General features: G+C 39.8%; 1 protein-coding gene across 1 annotated transcript in view; it reads left to right on the top strand.

Moving 5' to 3' along the window:
• LOC140483631 (guanine nucleotide-binding protein G(i) subunit alpha-2) overlaps positions 1–17,810 on the top strand; it is a 241,975-nt gene that overhangs the window by 116,697 nt on the left and 107,468 nt on the right. Inside the window, exon 4 of the mRNA XM_072581933.1 lies at positions 6,774–6,934. Within this exon, the coding sequence (XP_072438034.1) occupies positions 6,774–6,934 (161 nt within the window). The remainder of the gene's footprint in view (positions 1–6,773; positions 6,935–17,810) is intronic.

The following is a 17,810-nucleotide window of genomic DNA, read 5'->3' as shown; positions in this document are numbered from 1 at the left end:
AGTTACTTTAAACAGCATTTCTAATCTCTGACCTACTCTTGTAGCCACAGTGTTTATACAAACATCCCATTCAGTTCTGGTCTGTGCTAACCCCCAGGTTGTTGATAGTGAGGGATTCAGCCATTGTAATGCTATTGAACATCAATTTGATTCTCTCTTTATTTAAGAGCTTGTCATTGCCTGGAATTTGGGTGGTGCAAACATTACTTACAGCTATCAGCCAATGCCAGAATCTCATCTAGGTTGTGGTATAGGTGGACGTGGACTGCTTGACAATCCGAGGGGTGGCAAATGGTGCTGAACATCGTGCAATCATTAGCAAGCATCCTCATTTCAGACTTAGGGTGAGGAAGTGGCCATTGGTCGAGCCACTGAAGATGGTTGTGCCAACAACTTTGCCCTGAAGACTTCCTGCAGAGATGTCCTGGAGCTGACATGATTAACCTCCAAAAACCATAACTATCCTCCTTGGGTATGACTCCAACTAGCTGAGAAATTTCTGTCTGGTTCCCATTGGCTGCAGATTTGCTCGAGCTCCTTGATGCCACGTGTTGTCCAACTGGTGCCCCAATGTCAGGGGCATTAACTTTCACTTCACCTCTTTCATCTACAATCGGACCAAGGCAAAATGAGGTGAAAAGTTGAGTGGCCTTGGTGGAACTCAAACCAAGTATTAGTGATCAGGTTATCCCTGAACATGTCAACCTGGTCTAGCAGTTGTGCTGTTTTGGACTTGACCAGATCAGTTGCTAGTGATGTTACTAAGCCACTGTTGGGGATGGACATTGAAGTTCCCCAGCGACAGTACATTCTGTGACCTTTACCACTCTTGATGCTACTTGCAGTTGATGTTCAATGGGAAGGAGTATTGATTCAAAGCCAAGGTGAGGTACTGGGAGTGATCAACCAGAAAGTTCCTTGCCCACATTTGACACGATGCTAGGTGATTTCCTGGGGTCCACAGGCTCACTTGGGAGCTGTCGCACCTGGAATGCACTTACCAGGTTCCATAGTTATTCAAGTGTGTGAATTTGGCTGTGATAACACCTCTCAACTCCCTATCACAGAAATGCTTTCACGATCTACTAAGCAGAGCCCTGAAAAGAGAGAAGTTTGTTTGTCATGCCAGTGATCTATCAAAATTAGCTCGTCTCCCTGGGAATTTGATTCTCCAGACTTTATCGTCAGTATGTCCGGATGGAGCACATACTTGGAGAAAATTAAAGCATGGACCACTTTTAATACACACCAATGTTGTAAAGTTAATCATCACAATCTCCTAAATGGACAGGGTTTTGTAGGATTATGTAATTGATCTGAATATTTTAACAGTTCTGATGGTGACTTTGTAGCTTTCAAACTATTTTGACTATTTAGCTATCCACTTTTGAAATCTTGCACCTGCATTCAAGCCCAAATGCTTGAAAGATTGAGCAGTGTCTTGGATTTGCAAAAAATATTTATAACTATAGACCAGTTGAATAAAATCCCATGAACCTGAAAGCTCATGAATCTTCAGCTATCATTTATCTGTAACATTAGAGCATGAAAGGACTACTGAAATAGCACTCAGAAGTTCATTGATGTGCTGGTGTTGGATTGTGGTGGACAAAGTCAGAAGTCACCTGATGCCAGGTTGTAGTGGCCAAAGATTCAAACTGCAAGTTGACAATCATCATATTGCAGATTGGCCTTTATGATCTGCTTTCCTATACCTATCTCCCTACTGGTGCCTATTGTACACATCATTCACTGACCATGACCAGTGGTTTACTGAGAATTTCCCTTTACGTTTGCTCAAAGTGAAGTGTTACCTAGGAATTCTGTTCAATGCATTGTTGTTGTGGACTGGAATAAGACTGCGTTAGATTTTGCAGAAGGATAATATTTATCAGGTCCCTGGTTTACTGTTCCCTTCCAGACATAAAGTTCCTGTGTTTGACAACCTAACTATAGATACTAATAAACATTCTGCTGGATTGTATATATTTTAAATTGTAGGCATAAGAGGACTGAATGCTTCCTAATGGGAGTACAGCTGAGAATGGCTTCCTGGACTCTGAGATTTGGCTCCCCAGCAGCTTATAAATGAGCGTACTTTTCAAACATTGGCTAACTGTGTTTGTAGAGAATTGTTTCCTTGTGTTTCCAATGCATGAGCATGCTTTCTTTTAAAGAAAATCTGCTATTTAAAGTGTTGTCATTCATTTGTTCAGTCATTGTTAGTCCACATTAAACTTTGGCATTCTGTTGAATCCAGATGTGAGTTGCAAGTCCCACATCCTAATCAAGATGCTTGCTATTCTGCACTGATTTGATGGGCCAAACCTCCTGTAAAAGGGTGATTCTTCAACCTGTGCAACAATAACCTGTTCTCTTGACTTCAGCTCTATGCCACTGATAGGCTTACATAGGTTTTTGGCTTCAATGTCTCCAGTGTTATTGTTGTAAGCCTTCCATCCTCCTGAAGCATCAATTTGACCAAAACTCTGTTGGCTGTTCTGTCTGGTGCTAGACTCCATTTGTCCATCATTATTCCTTGACGACCAATATTAATATAATGTTCCCCATATTTTTGGCCTCCTGTACGAACTATCCCATCATATTTTGATTTTTTTTCCTTGCAGGAGAATATAGAGAGGGAAAGAGGAATTTAGAACTCTGCTATAACCAATATCTCACGTTGCTCTGTCACATTTCAAGACTGAGTATACCTTTTTAGGATTGGGAAGCATTGAACATAGCACTGTACAGCACAGGAGGTGGAGGCCTTTGACACACTGTTGTGCCAAAATTTATCTAATTGCTTCTACCTGTCTTTGGTCCATATCACTCCATTCCTTATATATTCATGTGCTTATCTGAAAGTCACTTAAATGCCCCTATCGTATCTGTTTCCACCACCATCCCTGGCAAGATGTTCCAGATTCCTGCCACTCTGTGCAAAAGAAATTGCCCCTACCTTAAGTACATGCTCCCTAGTATTAACATTTCAATTTGAATACTTACAGCTCAGCCCTAGGGTGAAATGACCCCCTCAATTTTTTTTCACAATTTCTTTCAAATTTTAGGGTTGAGATAAAATCATTAAATTATTTTTTCAACTTCTCGATTTTTGCATCTGATTTCTAGCTGTTATTCAAATCTGAACTGTTCCATTACATCATTGACAACTTGCAAATAATTTGAAGGAATAAACAAAGATACCTGTCATTGTGCTGGACAGTCTGAAATTATCAGCTTTTGGCAATTAACTTGAGTAAATATGAATTTAGGTGAGAACTAGTTTGTGTTTTACTGTGATTCAATGAATGCCTGATGACTGAATCTTGCATAAGGTACAGATGGTTCTGAAATTCTTGATGACGCAGAGATTACTCAATTCACTCCGGTGACAAACTGTTATTAGGGAAAAAAAAATTAAGAAGCATATTTGTGTCCTTTGCAGCTGTTGGTTAAAGTGATCTGCAGTCCTTGTCCTTGTGCCTCTAGCCCCAATGTGGAAATTCCTCTCAGGTGTATGAAGTCACAATTGCAAGACTTCACTCTATAATTACACTGACTCCAGTCATTCAGACCATCTTGACCTCTTCTATGCAGCCACATCCCTTCTCCACAGTTGAAGCATACAGTCTGAAATGATGCCAAGATTTTATCCTTAGTTATTCTGTTCAGGAGTCCAATCCTGTAGTCAATATCTGAAGGAAGAAAACCTTTATTAGTTTTAATATGCCTTTTGAGTTTTGTTTGTATTTGTTTCCTTTCATTCCAACGGTGGGAATTTAGCAATGCTTTCTGTTTTAACCTATCTTTTATACTTATTTCAGTTTTGAACATCCAGGCTGAAATTCCCTTGTCTCACAGTCTAATTTCATATTTTGAGAGGTGAACATCAGTTGTTCGCCCATCCTTTATTGTGCTTTGAATTGGGTGGTTTGCAAAATCATTTCAAACAGCAGTTACAAGAAAACCAGATTACTGTGGGTGTAGGATGGTATGTAGGCCAGAGAGACAGTAGGTGACAATTTCCTTCCCTAAAAAACGTTGTTTACCACAGAAGTTTTTATGACAATGAATAATAGTTCATGGTCACCATTAAATTTCACCAATTGCTGTGATAAGATTTGAATCTGCCCCCCCCCCGCCCCCCCAACCTCAAAAGGACCTCTAGTTACTAGCCCCATGATGCTGCCAATTTCCCTTGTTGTCACTCACATGGTCCCTGGTATGGAGGGATTGTCTTCTCAGCAAAACCTAAACAGATAGGGACTGTACTCACTGAAGTTTAGAAGAAAGAGAGTTGATCTCATTGAATTATACAGATTCTTCAGTTACTTGACCAGATAACTGTTGAGAGGGTGTTTCCCCTCATGGGAGAATCTAGATACAGAGGACATAGACTCAGAATAAAAGGATGCCAATTTAAGGTTGAGAGAGGAGGAGGAATTTCTTCTCTCATAGGGTTGAATGTCTTTGGAACTCCTTGCCAAAAGATGTGGTGGCACAGTCCTGTGAATATTTTGGCTGAGAGATTCTTGATCAGCTGGGAAGCACGGCTTACTTAAGAAAGTGGGCATGCGGAATGTCAGTTCAGCCATGATCCTGTTGAGGGTTTGAGGGGCTGAACAACCTACCCTGTTCTTATTTCTTATGGTCTAATCTGTCAACAGCATTGACAAAATGCATGTTGTTTGCTCTTCCTTTCTACATCCAGCACTTCGCTCTTGCCTGCATTGAAAAATCATCTACCCTGTTTCTGCCTGTATATTATATTGATCCGACTTGTTTTCTGTATCTGTGGCCTATTCCAGTTTGGTATCATCAACAAATTCTTTACAGTCCAGGACAGTCCAGTAAATGAGAAACTATGATGGTCTCAGCACCATTTTTGATTGTATTTGGTTGATGGAAGAAACATCTTGACCAATTTTAATGCTCTACATGATGCAGGTTATTGGTTCAGGGTCTGATGAAAACTGAGCTTTATTCTTTCTTGTTGGAATGAATGGTAACTTAGAGGTTGAATTGTGTTTTTATTTAATAAGATTGTGGTATGGTTATGACATTAATAGTTGTCACTCAGATACTTGGTCTATATCTCTTTCCCCTTTCACTGAACACACCAACAGAGTTATGGATGAAGCATGTATGATTTGTTTAAAAAAAAACTTAGTGTGAGATTTTTTTAAAAATCCAGTTGCTTGGAAGAACTTTATTTCATTCTTGGCATCCCTTTTAAACCACTTTAGGTAATTTTCTCACCTACCGAAGAAATAATAAGTTAGTCAAAAGGAAAACAGAGGCATGTAGCTGGCCAGAAGCTGGAATATGAAAGATTCATAAGGAGAAGCATATTGACCATTTTGCAGTTAGCCATATTGAATGCTGACTACTTAAACCTTTCATCTGCTTTGAATATTTCCAACCTTTCCACTTGTGTTGTTTCCTGTGCAGCATTACACTGCTGCTGTAGACTGAGCTAATTTATGTGCTTTGTGTGGATGACAAGACCATGATCCTTGGTTCTTCATTCTAACTGACCAATATTCTTATTGAAATTCCTAGGAACTGAAGTTAGGTTCTTTTTGCATTATCCATAACACTTCCTATAAATGCTTGAGGATTGAACTATTCAGAATGAATTATGTCTTTCTATTCAGTACGGTACAGTTGTGATTACCTATTCTGAAGATGATTAATGATGAATAAATGACAATGTGCCATTGTTTGAGTCCGGGAAAGGAGGAATATGCCTGTATACGTTATTTGCTGAAACACTTGCAGAGCAATCATTTATAAAATTAGAACCATGTGGACTAGTTCAATACGCACACAAGTACTGCCAGCTTCAGGATTTTTACGAATATTTTACAATTAAAGTATTTGACTTTCAGGTGTAACAATGGGAAACTTGACAAGTCAAAGAACCAGAATTCCAGTTTTGAAATATAACAAACAACAAAGTTAAATCCTGGCTGCTTATCAGTTTCTGAAATATTATTAAAGTATTAGAGAAATATGGCTAGCATGTTTTAGAATTAGAATTCAGCTTCTTGATTTCCTTTCATCGTTTGGGGAATTGTGTAATCTCAAGTTACCGTTTTGTACTTTCAGGAACTGGAAGCAATCAAAATCCCCTAATTTTACGATCTTAGACTGTAAAGTGATCCTGATGGAGGTTGATGCTTTCTTGGTACAGTTGGTTGGAAACAGGAGCAGGAGTAGACCATTTGGCCCTTCAACCCTGCTCCACCATTCGATATGCACATGCCTTATTCTCTCTCTCCATGACAAATTCCCACTTTCTCTCCATACCTCTTAATGCCTTTAATATCTAAAACAATTACCAATCTCTTGACTGCAGTCAGTGCCCAGGTGTCCACATTAATGCTACCAGGCATCACAAGACATTGACCCAGAGTGACACATTAGAACTTTCTCTCTCTTGCTTATTGAATCTTAAATGCATTAGTTTGAATGTAGGCAGCCTATGCTGTTGCAGGAAGCATTAATTCCTTGGGGTTGAACTACAGTTTTTACATTGGAGGAAACTTTATTCTTCGACTATGCTACATTTGAATCTGGAATATTTAATGTTGTGGTATTTCCCAACATTATACCATGTTAAAAGTCATCACTGGATGATGATCATGACAGATCTACCATATGGTGGGGGTAGTAGGAGGGGGAAAGAGCTGTCTAAAGTGGGAGAAGACTGTGATGGTGACTATTACTAGAATATTTTAACACTAGTTGCTGTGCTTGTTCTTCAGGATGATGCGCGCCAACTGTTTGCATTGTCTGGTACGGCTGAGGAGCAGGGCATCTTGCCTGAAGACCTAGCAAATGTGATCCGAAGGCTCTGGAGTGACACTGGGGTTCAGGCTTGTTTCGGTCGATCTAGGGAATACCAACTCAACGATTCTGCTGCTTAGTAAGTCTCAAAGTATTTTCCTTCTGCCTATTACTGCCTCCATTTCATTTAGTTGCTCAGCTGAAAGTAATGAATAGTAGATTATATCTGTTATGTGACTACATTTGATATTTGAGGTAACTTCAGTCACATTCAAAGCAACATGTCCAATATTATGTTGTTTGAGTTGTTGTGAATTTTCCTTGCTCCCAATGTAGCCCATCTTGACATCCTTTTGTGATGGGGTGTGTTTGGGGGAGTGGTGGGAGATTGCGTTTAATTTCACCTCATTACTCAAATGTCTTTTCAGTCTGTCTGAATGTACACTATACAATCCTTAAAGTAACTAAATCTGTTTTTTAAGTTTTGTTATATGTTCTAATATTTATAATTAGAACAGATATATACCAACATTCGTCTGGATAATGGTCATTATCTCTTGGGAAATTAGATTCAGTTGCTGTTAAGGAAGTTATTCAGTAAATATATTTTTTTGAAATTAAAGGCTCAAAATGCTTCAGGTAATAAGAAAAGGTTGTTGTTTGTTTTTAAAAATTCAGTCACTATCCATGCTCAGCTCCTGAGAGAATGAATCTCGCACACAAATCATAAAACAGACTGCTGACAAATGCATCCTCAAGAGAGTGGGTGAATTAAACTGAAACAATTAGATGTGAGAATCGAGGCAGATCAGAATCAAATGTGTGCGAATGATCATATGAAAGCAGTCAAGGGATTTGGAACTATGTCCCCAGAAAATTGTTAATAATAATGCTGTGTATTTCCGGTTACTGTTCTAAGATATCAATGACCGACTGAAAGCACACAATGCCGTGCTTTAAGGAAAATGCTACAATGGAATATAAACTAAAGGGCTAGCTACAATTGTACAATGATTCGAATGTGAGAAGAAATTTGGATAGTGATGCTTCTTTTGATAGATGGCATGTATACTCAAATGTAATTTATTTTCCTTCCTGAACTGGAGTCCTCTACTATTTGGTTAATTAATTTCTCAATGTATAAAAGCCTGAATTAATTAAGTCAATGTAAAATTGATGCTTTCGTAGTTTCCAACTGTAGTTACAGTGCCAGTCAATGTAATGTTTCTACTGCAAGTGTAGTTGAAGCTTATTTTCAAAAAAAAATTCTTCAAGAAAGATTGCACAGGCAAGGATTATGATTAGATCTTAACAACTGGAGCATAATCTAGATTAGAGTGGTGCTGGAAGAGCACAGCAGTTCAGGCAGCATCCGAGGAGCAGTAAAATCAACATTTTGGGCAAAAGCCCTTCATCAGGAATAAAGGCAGAGAGCCTGAAGCGTGGAGAGATAAGCTAGAGGGTGGGGAGAAAGTAGTATAGAGTACAATAGGTGAGTGGGGGAGGGGATGAAGGTGATAGGTCAGGGATGGGGGCGGGGTGGGGGGGGAGGGTGGTGTGGATAGGTGGCGAGTTTGTTTCAGGACATAGTTGAAGAGCTTCAGGGCAGAGGAAATGACCTGGGGGTTGCAGTGGGAGAGGGACTCCCTGAGATTCTTGTTCAAACAGGACTATTCCAGGACACACTGTGGGCTCAAACCTAACCTATGATAAAAGGAACAGATTTTCTACGTGCACTGCTGACCAAGATGCATCTCATAGGCCCAACCATATCACAATTGATAGTTTAGGCTAGGCACATTGAAGCACAAAGTCTTGAATTAAGTGTGCTAACTGTGTATGTACATGTATATAGTCATGATTTGGAGGTGATGGTGTTGGACTGAGGATGTACAAAGTTAAAAATCTCAACTCCAGGTTATAGTCCAACAGGTTTATTTGGAAGCACTAGTCTCCTGAACGCTGCTCCTTCATCAGATGGTTGTATTGATGAAGGAGCAGAGCTCCAAAGCTAGTGCTTCTAAATAAGCCTGTTGGATTATGACCTGGTGTTGTGATTTTTAACCATGTATATAGAGTTAACTCAACAGTAACAGTTGTGGTTTATAACGCAGAGTGCAATCCATTGAACTTGGTTGTAAACCGGGCTCAGCTGTCACCTCTCCCATACTTGAGTAAGTGTGTAACACTCTCACCATCTGGCCTGGTATGACTCTCATTTACTGCGAGTAGATTACTGAATTTCACTCCCACTTAACTCACCTCCCCACAGCGGGGAGAAAACCTGGTTGGGGATTAGTGTACTGGTTTAGGGGTATTACATTAAATCTGCAACAGCACTCCAGTTGACTTTCAAAATTAAGATCAAAATACATGGAACAGGTAGCGTAAAGAGCATGTTTCCAGCAATGGTAGATTGGTATCCTGACTGAGGGAAATAATTGCATTATAAGAAGCAGTAGAGTACAAAATAGGTCCGTGTGTTGAGATACTTTCATAGTTCATAGATTGTAAATTGGTCCCTTTCTGTGAAGGGGAATAAGGGATGAGATTCAGCATTGTTTTGCTCAGCTATTTTTCCATTAAAGCATGCTACATGTTTTTCTTGATATAAAATGTCACCTCTAGCTAGCCTGCACTCAGACTAAGGAATATATTTGCTAAATTAGAGGACACTTCCAATCACTGAGCATAGATTGAGCTTGTTCATGCTCATTTCATTCTGATCTCTCTCGACTATCACATCTATTTAGTTTAATTCATTCACTTTCTTAAGGGTGAATTTTACTGGCAGTTTGTCTTGTGAATGCGTTGAGGTTCAGTCTCTCATGAGATTAACATTGATAGCACAGGGAATATAAGTTAATGAATGTTTCAACCAAACACAGTGTTGCCTTTTTACTGTAAATATGTTGAGCCTTGATTGATCACTATAATTCAGTAACTTATTCTAGTTGTACCAGAGTAGGACACTCATTCATTTAACAAGTTCAAATGTCATTGAAATGTAACCATTTCTTAACAAATTTATAAGAAAAACATAATGGCTAGATGATTGCAGAGTAATGCATTGAATATGAAGTGGTTTCCTGACAACACTGCTGGACAGTTCTATTCATCAAGAGGAGGCATAGTGTGTATCCTGGGCAGTTGCACTGCCTCAAGCACCCTTGCATGTGATGATCTTATGTTCTAGATGCTGTTTGTCTTCTGGCATTTCAGACATGGCCTGAAAAGAACTCCTTTTGTTTCTACCTTATATAGTTGTCTGAAACTTGCTGTGTGCAGCTTTATGCAAAAGATGTGTGTTTCTAATTTAAAATAATCTTCACTATCTGAGCCTGCGATCTCCCACATTAACATTTACAACATTCCAATCTGACAGAAAGCCAATTCAAATCACTGCACACACTGTTCCCTCCCAAGTTGGGCCGATGTGATCTTTAAGGATTGAGGGCTGCTGGCATTGTCAAGTCTGTGGTATTGATGGACATGTTTCTGTTTATCATGAGGGTTGCTGCCTCCTGTTTCTCAAGCTGATGTAGCCGGTCAAAAGTGTATCAATCCCCCACACTAATAAAATTGGTTGCTGTTACAAAACATTAGCTTCTTGCTTATAAGAAAGTACAGAAAGTTGAGAGCTCAGCCCGGACCATCACGGAAGCCAACCTCCCATCCATGGACTCCATCTACAATTCCCCCTGCTGTGGAAAGGTTGCCAACATCATCAAAGACCCCTTCCCCTTCCCCTCCCCCGCCCCCCCCGCCTCCCCACCTCCCCAGTAATGCTCGCCTAATAACCTCTTCGGTCAGGCAGAAGATACAGAAGCTTGAACACTCACCATTGGGTTCAAGAATGGCATCTTTCCTGCCATTATTAGACTGGGTCAGAAGTTCAGGACACCAGGTTATAATCCAGCAGGTCTATTTGATTTGGAGGTGCTCGTATTGGTCTGGGGTGTACAAAGTTTAAAAATAATCACACAACACCAGGTTATAGTCCCAACAGGTTTACTTGGAAGCACGAGCTTTCAGAGTTGTGCTCCTTCATTAGGTGGTTATGGAGTTTAAGATCATAGGACACAATTTATAGCAGAAGTTTACAGTGTGATGCAACTGAAATTATAAATTGAAAAAGAACTGGATTGTTTAAGTGTCTCGTCTTTTAGAATGGACATGACACCTATTGTTAAAGTTCACTTGAGAATGTAACTTGAAGAAAGTTACTGAAAGAACTAAGCCAACATGCCCATTTAAAAGTTGAGAGACTTTACAAACAATCCAGGTCTTTTCAATGTATAATTTCAGTTACATCACACTGCAACCTTCTGCTATAAATTCTGAGTCCTATGATCTTATATTCCACAAACAACCGATGAAGGAATCGTGCTCCGAAAGCTAGTGCTTGCAAATAAACAGGTTATAGTCCAACTGATGTTGTGATTTTCTTAAGTTTATTTGAAATCACAAGGTTTTGGAGTGAACTATAACCTGGTGTTGTGTAACTTCTGACCTCGTCCACTCCAGTTCAACACCAGCACCTCCATATCATTATTAGACTGATGAATGGACACTCTAACTTTATTTTAAAGTTGATCTTGTTAATGTTGATCTTGTTTCATACACCTCCTGTACAGCTATAATCTGTACACCTCACCCTCTGTTGAAACACCATATGATCTCTGTCCTTGCTTGCTATGACCTGTCTGTACTGCTCACAAATGAAGCTTTTCACTGTACTTAGGTACACATGACTACAATAAATCAAAACAAATCCAATCTATGCCCCAAGTAACAGATTTTCTTCTTTCATAAATGCGTTTCCATTCATGAATAAAATATCACCAAGTTTCACATTGCTCAAGATGAGGGTGAGCTTTCCTAGTGAACATTAACAGGCAGTTGCAGCAGCAAACAATCCTCATGTTGTAAACCTCTTCATGTGCAGTGCCCTTGAGTCATCTCCTTCATCTATTATTGTGCTACTGGGATTAGTTTATTTGACATGCAGCTGATGCCTAACCTGGGACCTTCCCCAGGCTCTTGTGCAATAATGATTTCAGCTGCTTCATCAGTGACCTTCCCTCTGTCATTAGGTCTTAAATGGGCATCTTTGATTGCGCAATGTTCAGCAGCATTAGTGAACCCCTCAGACACTGACACTGTCTATAGCCAAATACAACAAGATCTGGACAACATCCAGGCTTGTGCTGACATATGGTATCTAACATTTGCACCCCACAAGCATCACAACAAGAGGATCTAACTATCACCCTTTGGCACTCAATGGCATCACCTTTGACAGACCACTGTTGTGTATTTCTTAACTGACTTGAGCATGTTTAGTTCATAGGAGGCTATTCTCTATCTTTATGGGGAGAATCCTGTCCTTATACAAGGATTGAGGCTTGTTGCTTAAGATTGTTATATTAGAACAAAGTAACTTTGAGTATCTGTGATGATTTAATTAATCATTTAGACAAAGGATAGTATTCGTTATTCTTGTGTTATTGGGCTATTTTAAATTGAATTTTAATTTAGTGAATAAATTACTAAATATACATTTTATCTGAGGAACCTTGATGTTTACAGCCTTACAGGTAAAGTTGCCATCGTCTGACCAGACCATAGGGCCACTTCTCATGAGAATGAGAGACACCTGGTCGTGGTTTAACCCGAGGATCAGCATGCCTCTGGCAAGAGGGGCAACTAAGGAGGAGAGCCCTTCGTGGTAACCTCAGTTGGTTTGGGAATTGAGACCACACTGTTGGCATTGCTCTGCATTGCAAAACCAGCCATTCCACAGCTGAGCTAACTGACCCTCTTACTGCTTTAATGACACTGTGAATGAACATAAGAAAAATTAACTTAACACAAACAATGATTTGGAAGTTCTTGCTGCTAATTGATTTTCAGGTATATATTTGTAGAAGCTTAGGCTGCTGGTGATAAATGACTGCATTGTGATTTAGATTCAAATGTAGTGATCTGTTAGAAACTTACTGGCTTGAAGTTTCTGCTGAAAAAAACCATTATTACGGCAGCATGGGTAGTAGTTATGCATGGGAACCCAGGAAGGAATTCTCAGGAAATTGAATTTTCTGCTGGACAACTAATTTCTGAACACCATTTATATTAGAGACTTTGGATTAAAACAGGAAAATTGATCTATTAGTCTATTGAGTAACTGCTTAACCGACCCCATACTTACCTCTGGGCACATCCCAATCTGGCCAGGCCCTTATTGGACTCTGTTCTCCCATTCACCCTGACCTACCCTTCTGACACTCTAATGTCATGTTTACCTTGCACTGCTGCCTCACAGCGCCAGAGACCTGGGTTCAATTCCCGCCTCAGGCAACTGACTGGAGTTTGCACATTCTCCCCGTGTCTGCGTGGGTTTCCTCCGGGTGCTCCGGTTTCCTCCCACAGTCCAAAGATGTGCAGGTCAGGTGAATTGGCCATGCTAAATTGCCTGTAGTGTTAGATAAGGGGTAGATGTAGGGGTATGGGTGGGTTGCGCTTCGGCAGGTTGGTGTGGACTTGTTGGGCCAAAGGGCCTGTTTCCACACTGTAAGTAATCTAATCTAATCTAATTATGGTTTAACATGTACAGTTCAGAATATGGCAGCTAACTACTATAGAAAGGGGAGTGTGGTTTGTTTTCCTCTGACAAGCTCCATCAGAGTGTAGAACTATCAGGATGGAGGTATGTGAGATTGCTATTCCTTGGAAAATCCAGCCCATTTGCTCTTCAGTGATTGTATCTGCAGTATTCCTGCTGACTGACAACTAATCACATTTCGTACCACATGCCAGGAGACAAAATCTCTTGTACTTTTCTGCTACCATCGTGCAGGGATCCTGAACTAGAAATAATGTATCTCTCAATTACTTTGATTTTGTTTGTTGAAATTACACCTTTTTTTCCTACATCTTCCAATGTTTAAAATTACGCATTTGACAAATGGATGTATTTTCCAGGCTAGCCAAACTACCTTCCAGGATACTCAAGTTAGAGGAAAATATTTAAATTTTCAACCGAGCCCAATTAAATATCTTTGGTTGCTGTTCTAATACACTGTCACTGTTCACTGAAGTGCAAATTGTTCCATGGGCATAGAGTGTTGATGCAGTCTTTTTTGAGTTTTAAATGATTGAGCAGCTGTTGTGTTGAGTAAAAGAAAAACCAGAGTCGACAGTTTTGATCAGGAAGGGAATCGGGTCTTTTTAACAAATGGAAAAGGCAAGAAAATGGAGTTGAGGATTATCTGATCAGCTGTGATCTAGTTAAAGGGCGAGTAGCTTTTTTTCTGTTTCTATATCTTATTGTCTTATTGTTCTGGGAAAGGGTATTTGGACCCAAAACGTTAACTCAGATAACTCTCCAGTTACTACCGGACCTGGTGTGCTTTTCTAGCAATTTCTGTTTTTGTTTGGGTCTTACAATTGGATAAGGTGTATGGGAACACAGTCGACTCAGCGTTTGCTTCCAAGTCAAATGTCATCATGACACGGCAATAAATACTGAGATTGACTGAAGAAAATAAACTCTAATGTCCTGAATTGTTAGATTCCTCTTTGTGCTGTTTTTATGAAGAAAAACATGCTGAATTTTCAGTCAGAAAAGCCTCCCCTTTCACCATGAAGTCAAGTTGAATTTTGGCTTTTCACCATTTGGGGGAAAAAAACGTGGTGGCAATCTAAATCGATTTAGGGGATCATGTACGCAGATCACTTATCATTAGCCCCAAAAAAAGGTTAATGTTCGTCTTTGAACTTAGAAGACTAGAGTATAAAAATGTGTTTTCTACAGCTATACAAAACCTTATTTAGATCATTTCTGGATGTCACAGTTCAGAATATATCGTCCTTTGATAGAGTGCAAATCAGATTCACCAAAATGTTTGCAGGGTTCCAAAGGGTTGATGATAAAAAGCAAATAACGTAAACCATGCTTGTACTCCATACAACACAGAAGGTTAAGGGGAGATTAAATTGATGTATCTGAAGTTCTTAAAATTAATTAATGGGTTAGGTAAGGAGTTTGCTGATTGATTCAAGCCATTCGAGAGAAATTGGGAAACACTTCTGGTGATAGTACTGTAGGCACACACACTCTCTAACAGCCAGCTTCAGTTGAATTCAAGTCCAAATGAGATGGATTTTTTATTTGCTGGCCTAGATTGTTTAGGGAAATAGAATCTGATTAACCATGATCCAGATAAATAGTGGAACAGACATGCAGTGTGCAATGGCCTACTCCCATTTCCTGAATAAAGTAACACGTAGGAGGATTTAAACAGGCCTTGTAGGCTGATTACACAACAATGTTAGCCAATTTGTTGTAAAAGCTCATGCATGAATTGTACATGTGCACGCTATTTTTTTAATAGAGCTACCAGTTTGATTTTGGAGGTTGTGCATCATCAAAGTTAATGGTGTTTTCCTGATTCGCCAAGCCATAGATGAACCAATGGCCCATTACAATAATTGGTTGGAAGGTGTGAATATCGCTGTTGACTTTTGTGTGATTCCTATTTTGCCATGAAGACACTTGTATGACTTTGTTGATATGGTCAGAAATCAGGAATTTGCTCCAGAGGGTAATTGTGGTAGCTGTATCTTTGTTTCCCTGACTACAGGGTCGCTACTTGAGAGCCACTGAGGTGCACTTTTTTTTTCTCTCTGCTTCTCTTGTGTTTTCAGAGGTTGTAACCACTCCTCCATTAATTGCTAAAACTCATTAATAATTCGGCAGGATGTTTAACGTATAATATAATTATGCCCATGATTAAGTGGTTAATGAGGCAGGAATGTGATAAGTGGTTCAATAGTTATTTCCATTTAAAGCTTTAATAATGATTAAAGTAGTGGTGAAAAGGATAGGAAGTCACCACACTTCTTTGATTAGATCACACAGCACTACAAACAGTACTATTGAAAAATGAAACCTAACGAATGCTTCCATCAAAGATTAGCTATCTTTCATCCTGAATTGTAGAGGGCTGCACTTAACCTCAGAGACCTGAAGGAAAGAGATGGAATGTAATAGAGCAGCAGTTAATCACCAGATGTCTGCAAGAGGTCTTCTAAACCATCTTACACTGTCTGAAGAAGAGCAAAGGGGATGACCAATTTCTAGAAAAAAACTAAATGAGCCAGTTCGGAGCTTTCTTCTAATAATGCCTAAAAACAATACCTGGTGGTATTGATTGGCCAGTTTCCAGCTTAAGGAGCCTTTGGAGAAAGAAAAGTTCCCGAAAAGTACCGACTTTGACTAGGTTTTTGTGGCTTCATGCTGTATTTTGTTAGTGCCACTGTGAAAGTGATTGGAATAGTTTATGACAGTAAAGGTGCTTGAGAAACACAAGTTTCATGTTGAGTAGATTGGCTGCTGGAGGTCCAGTCATCCAGAGAGATAAATTGGAATTTTGCTCTGAATGTTTGTGGGAAATCAAATAGGTTAGATTTCCTGTCACGTGAATCTCCCAGAGAGAGCGAGAGCGCGCACGCGAGTGCATCCAATCTTAGGTAGAGAGTGAAAGGGTGGATTCTATGAACAATGAAGGAAAGTCTGAGGAATTTCAGTCCTATGAAGAGCATTTCAGAATTGCAGAAGCAGGCAGAGTTATAAAAAATGCACTGCTGTGCCTGGAGATGAGGGGTTACACTTCAGAGAAGTTTAGCAGAACATTACACACAGTTAAATCTGAGGTTGAGTTGTGTTACGGCAGTTCTACAGGGCCTTGGTGAGGCCACCTCTGGTGCATTGCAGGCAGTTTGTTTGTTTCCTTCCCCAAGAAATGATATATTTGCCATAAAGGGAGTACAGTGGCGTTCTAGTTGTCTGGTATTGGGGATGTCTGGACTCTCCTCTGAGGAAAAATTGGTTCAACTGGGCCTGTATTCTCTAGAGTTTTTGATCAGTGGAGATCAGATTGAAACATATACAATTCTAACAGAGCTGGACAGTTGATGCAGGAAGGATGTTTTCCCTGGTTGGGGAGTGTAGAGTTAGGGGACACAGTTTCAGGATACAGGCTAGACCATTTTAGACTAAGGGAAAATTACTCCACTCAAAGGATAGTGAATCTTTGGAATTCTCAACCGCAGAAGGTTGTGGAGACCAAATCTCTGAATGCATTCCAGAGATAGATAAACATTTTAAAGGCATCAAAGTGATATGGGCAGGAAGAGGGAATATAGCATTGAGATTGAGGATCGGCCGTGATCGTATTGAATGGTGAAGCAGACTCACCATTCAACTTTCTACAGAGTTCTGGAAATAACTGTAGCCACAATAACAGCAATGCTCATTTACATAAGTCTGTTTTATATAGACTGCTATGACTGACGTCTGTGCCCATTGCTGACAATCTCTAAGTCCCACTGAAAATATTGTCCCTTGCTTCTCCAGCAATAGTGCAGTAATGAGCTTCAGTGCGGCAGCCTGACCAGGGAAGGTAAATTAATTGTTTGAATGGCAAGATTTTGCGTCTCAAAATTATATATATAAAAAAGGAAGAAATCTGCAATATTTGCAATATGTGCACTGCTGAAGAAGACATAGTGCAGGAGAGATTTGTTCTGTTTCCATGCCTTTTGAGTTTACTTGATTAAGTAAAGTTGGTGTTTAAATCAGTATGCTAATTGTGGTTCTCATTATACTGGAAGATCTGAAAAAAATCTTTTCTTGAAAGTGAAGTAAGAAGGGTCAATTTTGAAGGAAAAAAAGCCTCATGTTTTCAATTGACTCAGCATCCACAACTACTTCAACACATTCCACCCTGACCTTAAATTTACCTGGACCATCTCTGACACCTCCCTCCCCTTCCTAGACCCCTCCATCTCGGTCAATGATGACCGACTTGATACCGACAATTTTTACAAACCCACCGACTCCCACAGCTACCTGGATTGCACCTCTTCCCACCCTACCTCCTGCAAAAATGCCGTCCTGTATTCCCAATGTCTCCGCCAACTCTACTCCCAGGAGGACCAGTTCCACCACT

This window comes from Chiloscyllium punctatum, chromosome 12, assembly GCF_047496795.1.
Source record: "Chiloscyllium punctatum isolate Juve2018m chromosome 12, sChiPun1.3, whole genome shotgun sequence".
NCBI lineage: Eukaryota > Metazoa > Chordata > Chondrichthyes > Orectolobiformes > Hemiscylliidae > Chiloscyllium > Chiloscyllium punctatum.
The sequence above is the reverse complement of the archived record's forward strand: the minus strand, read 5'-3'. Positions and strand labels throughout refer to the sequence as shown.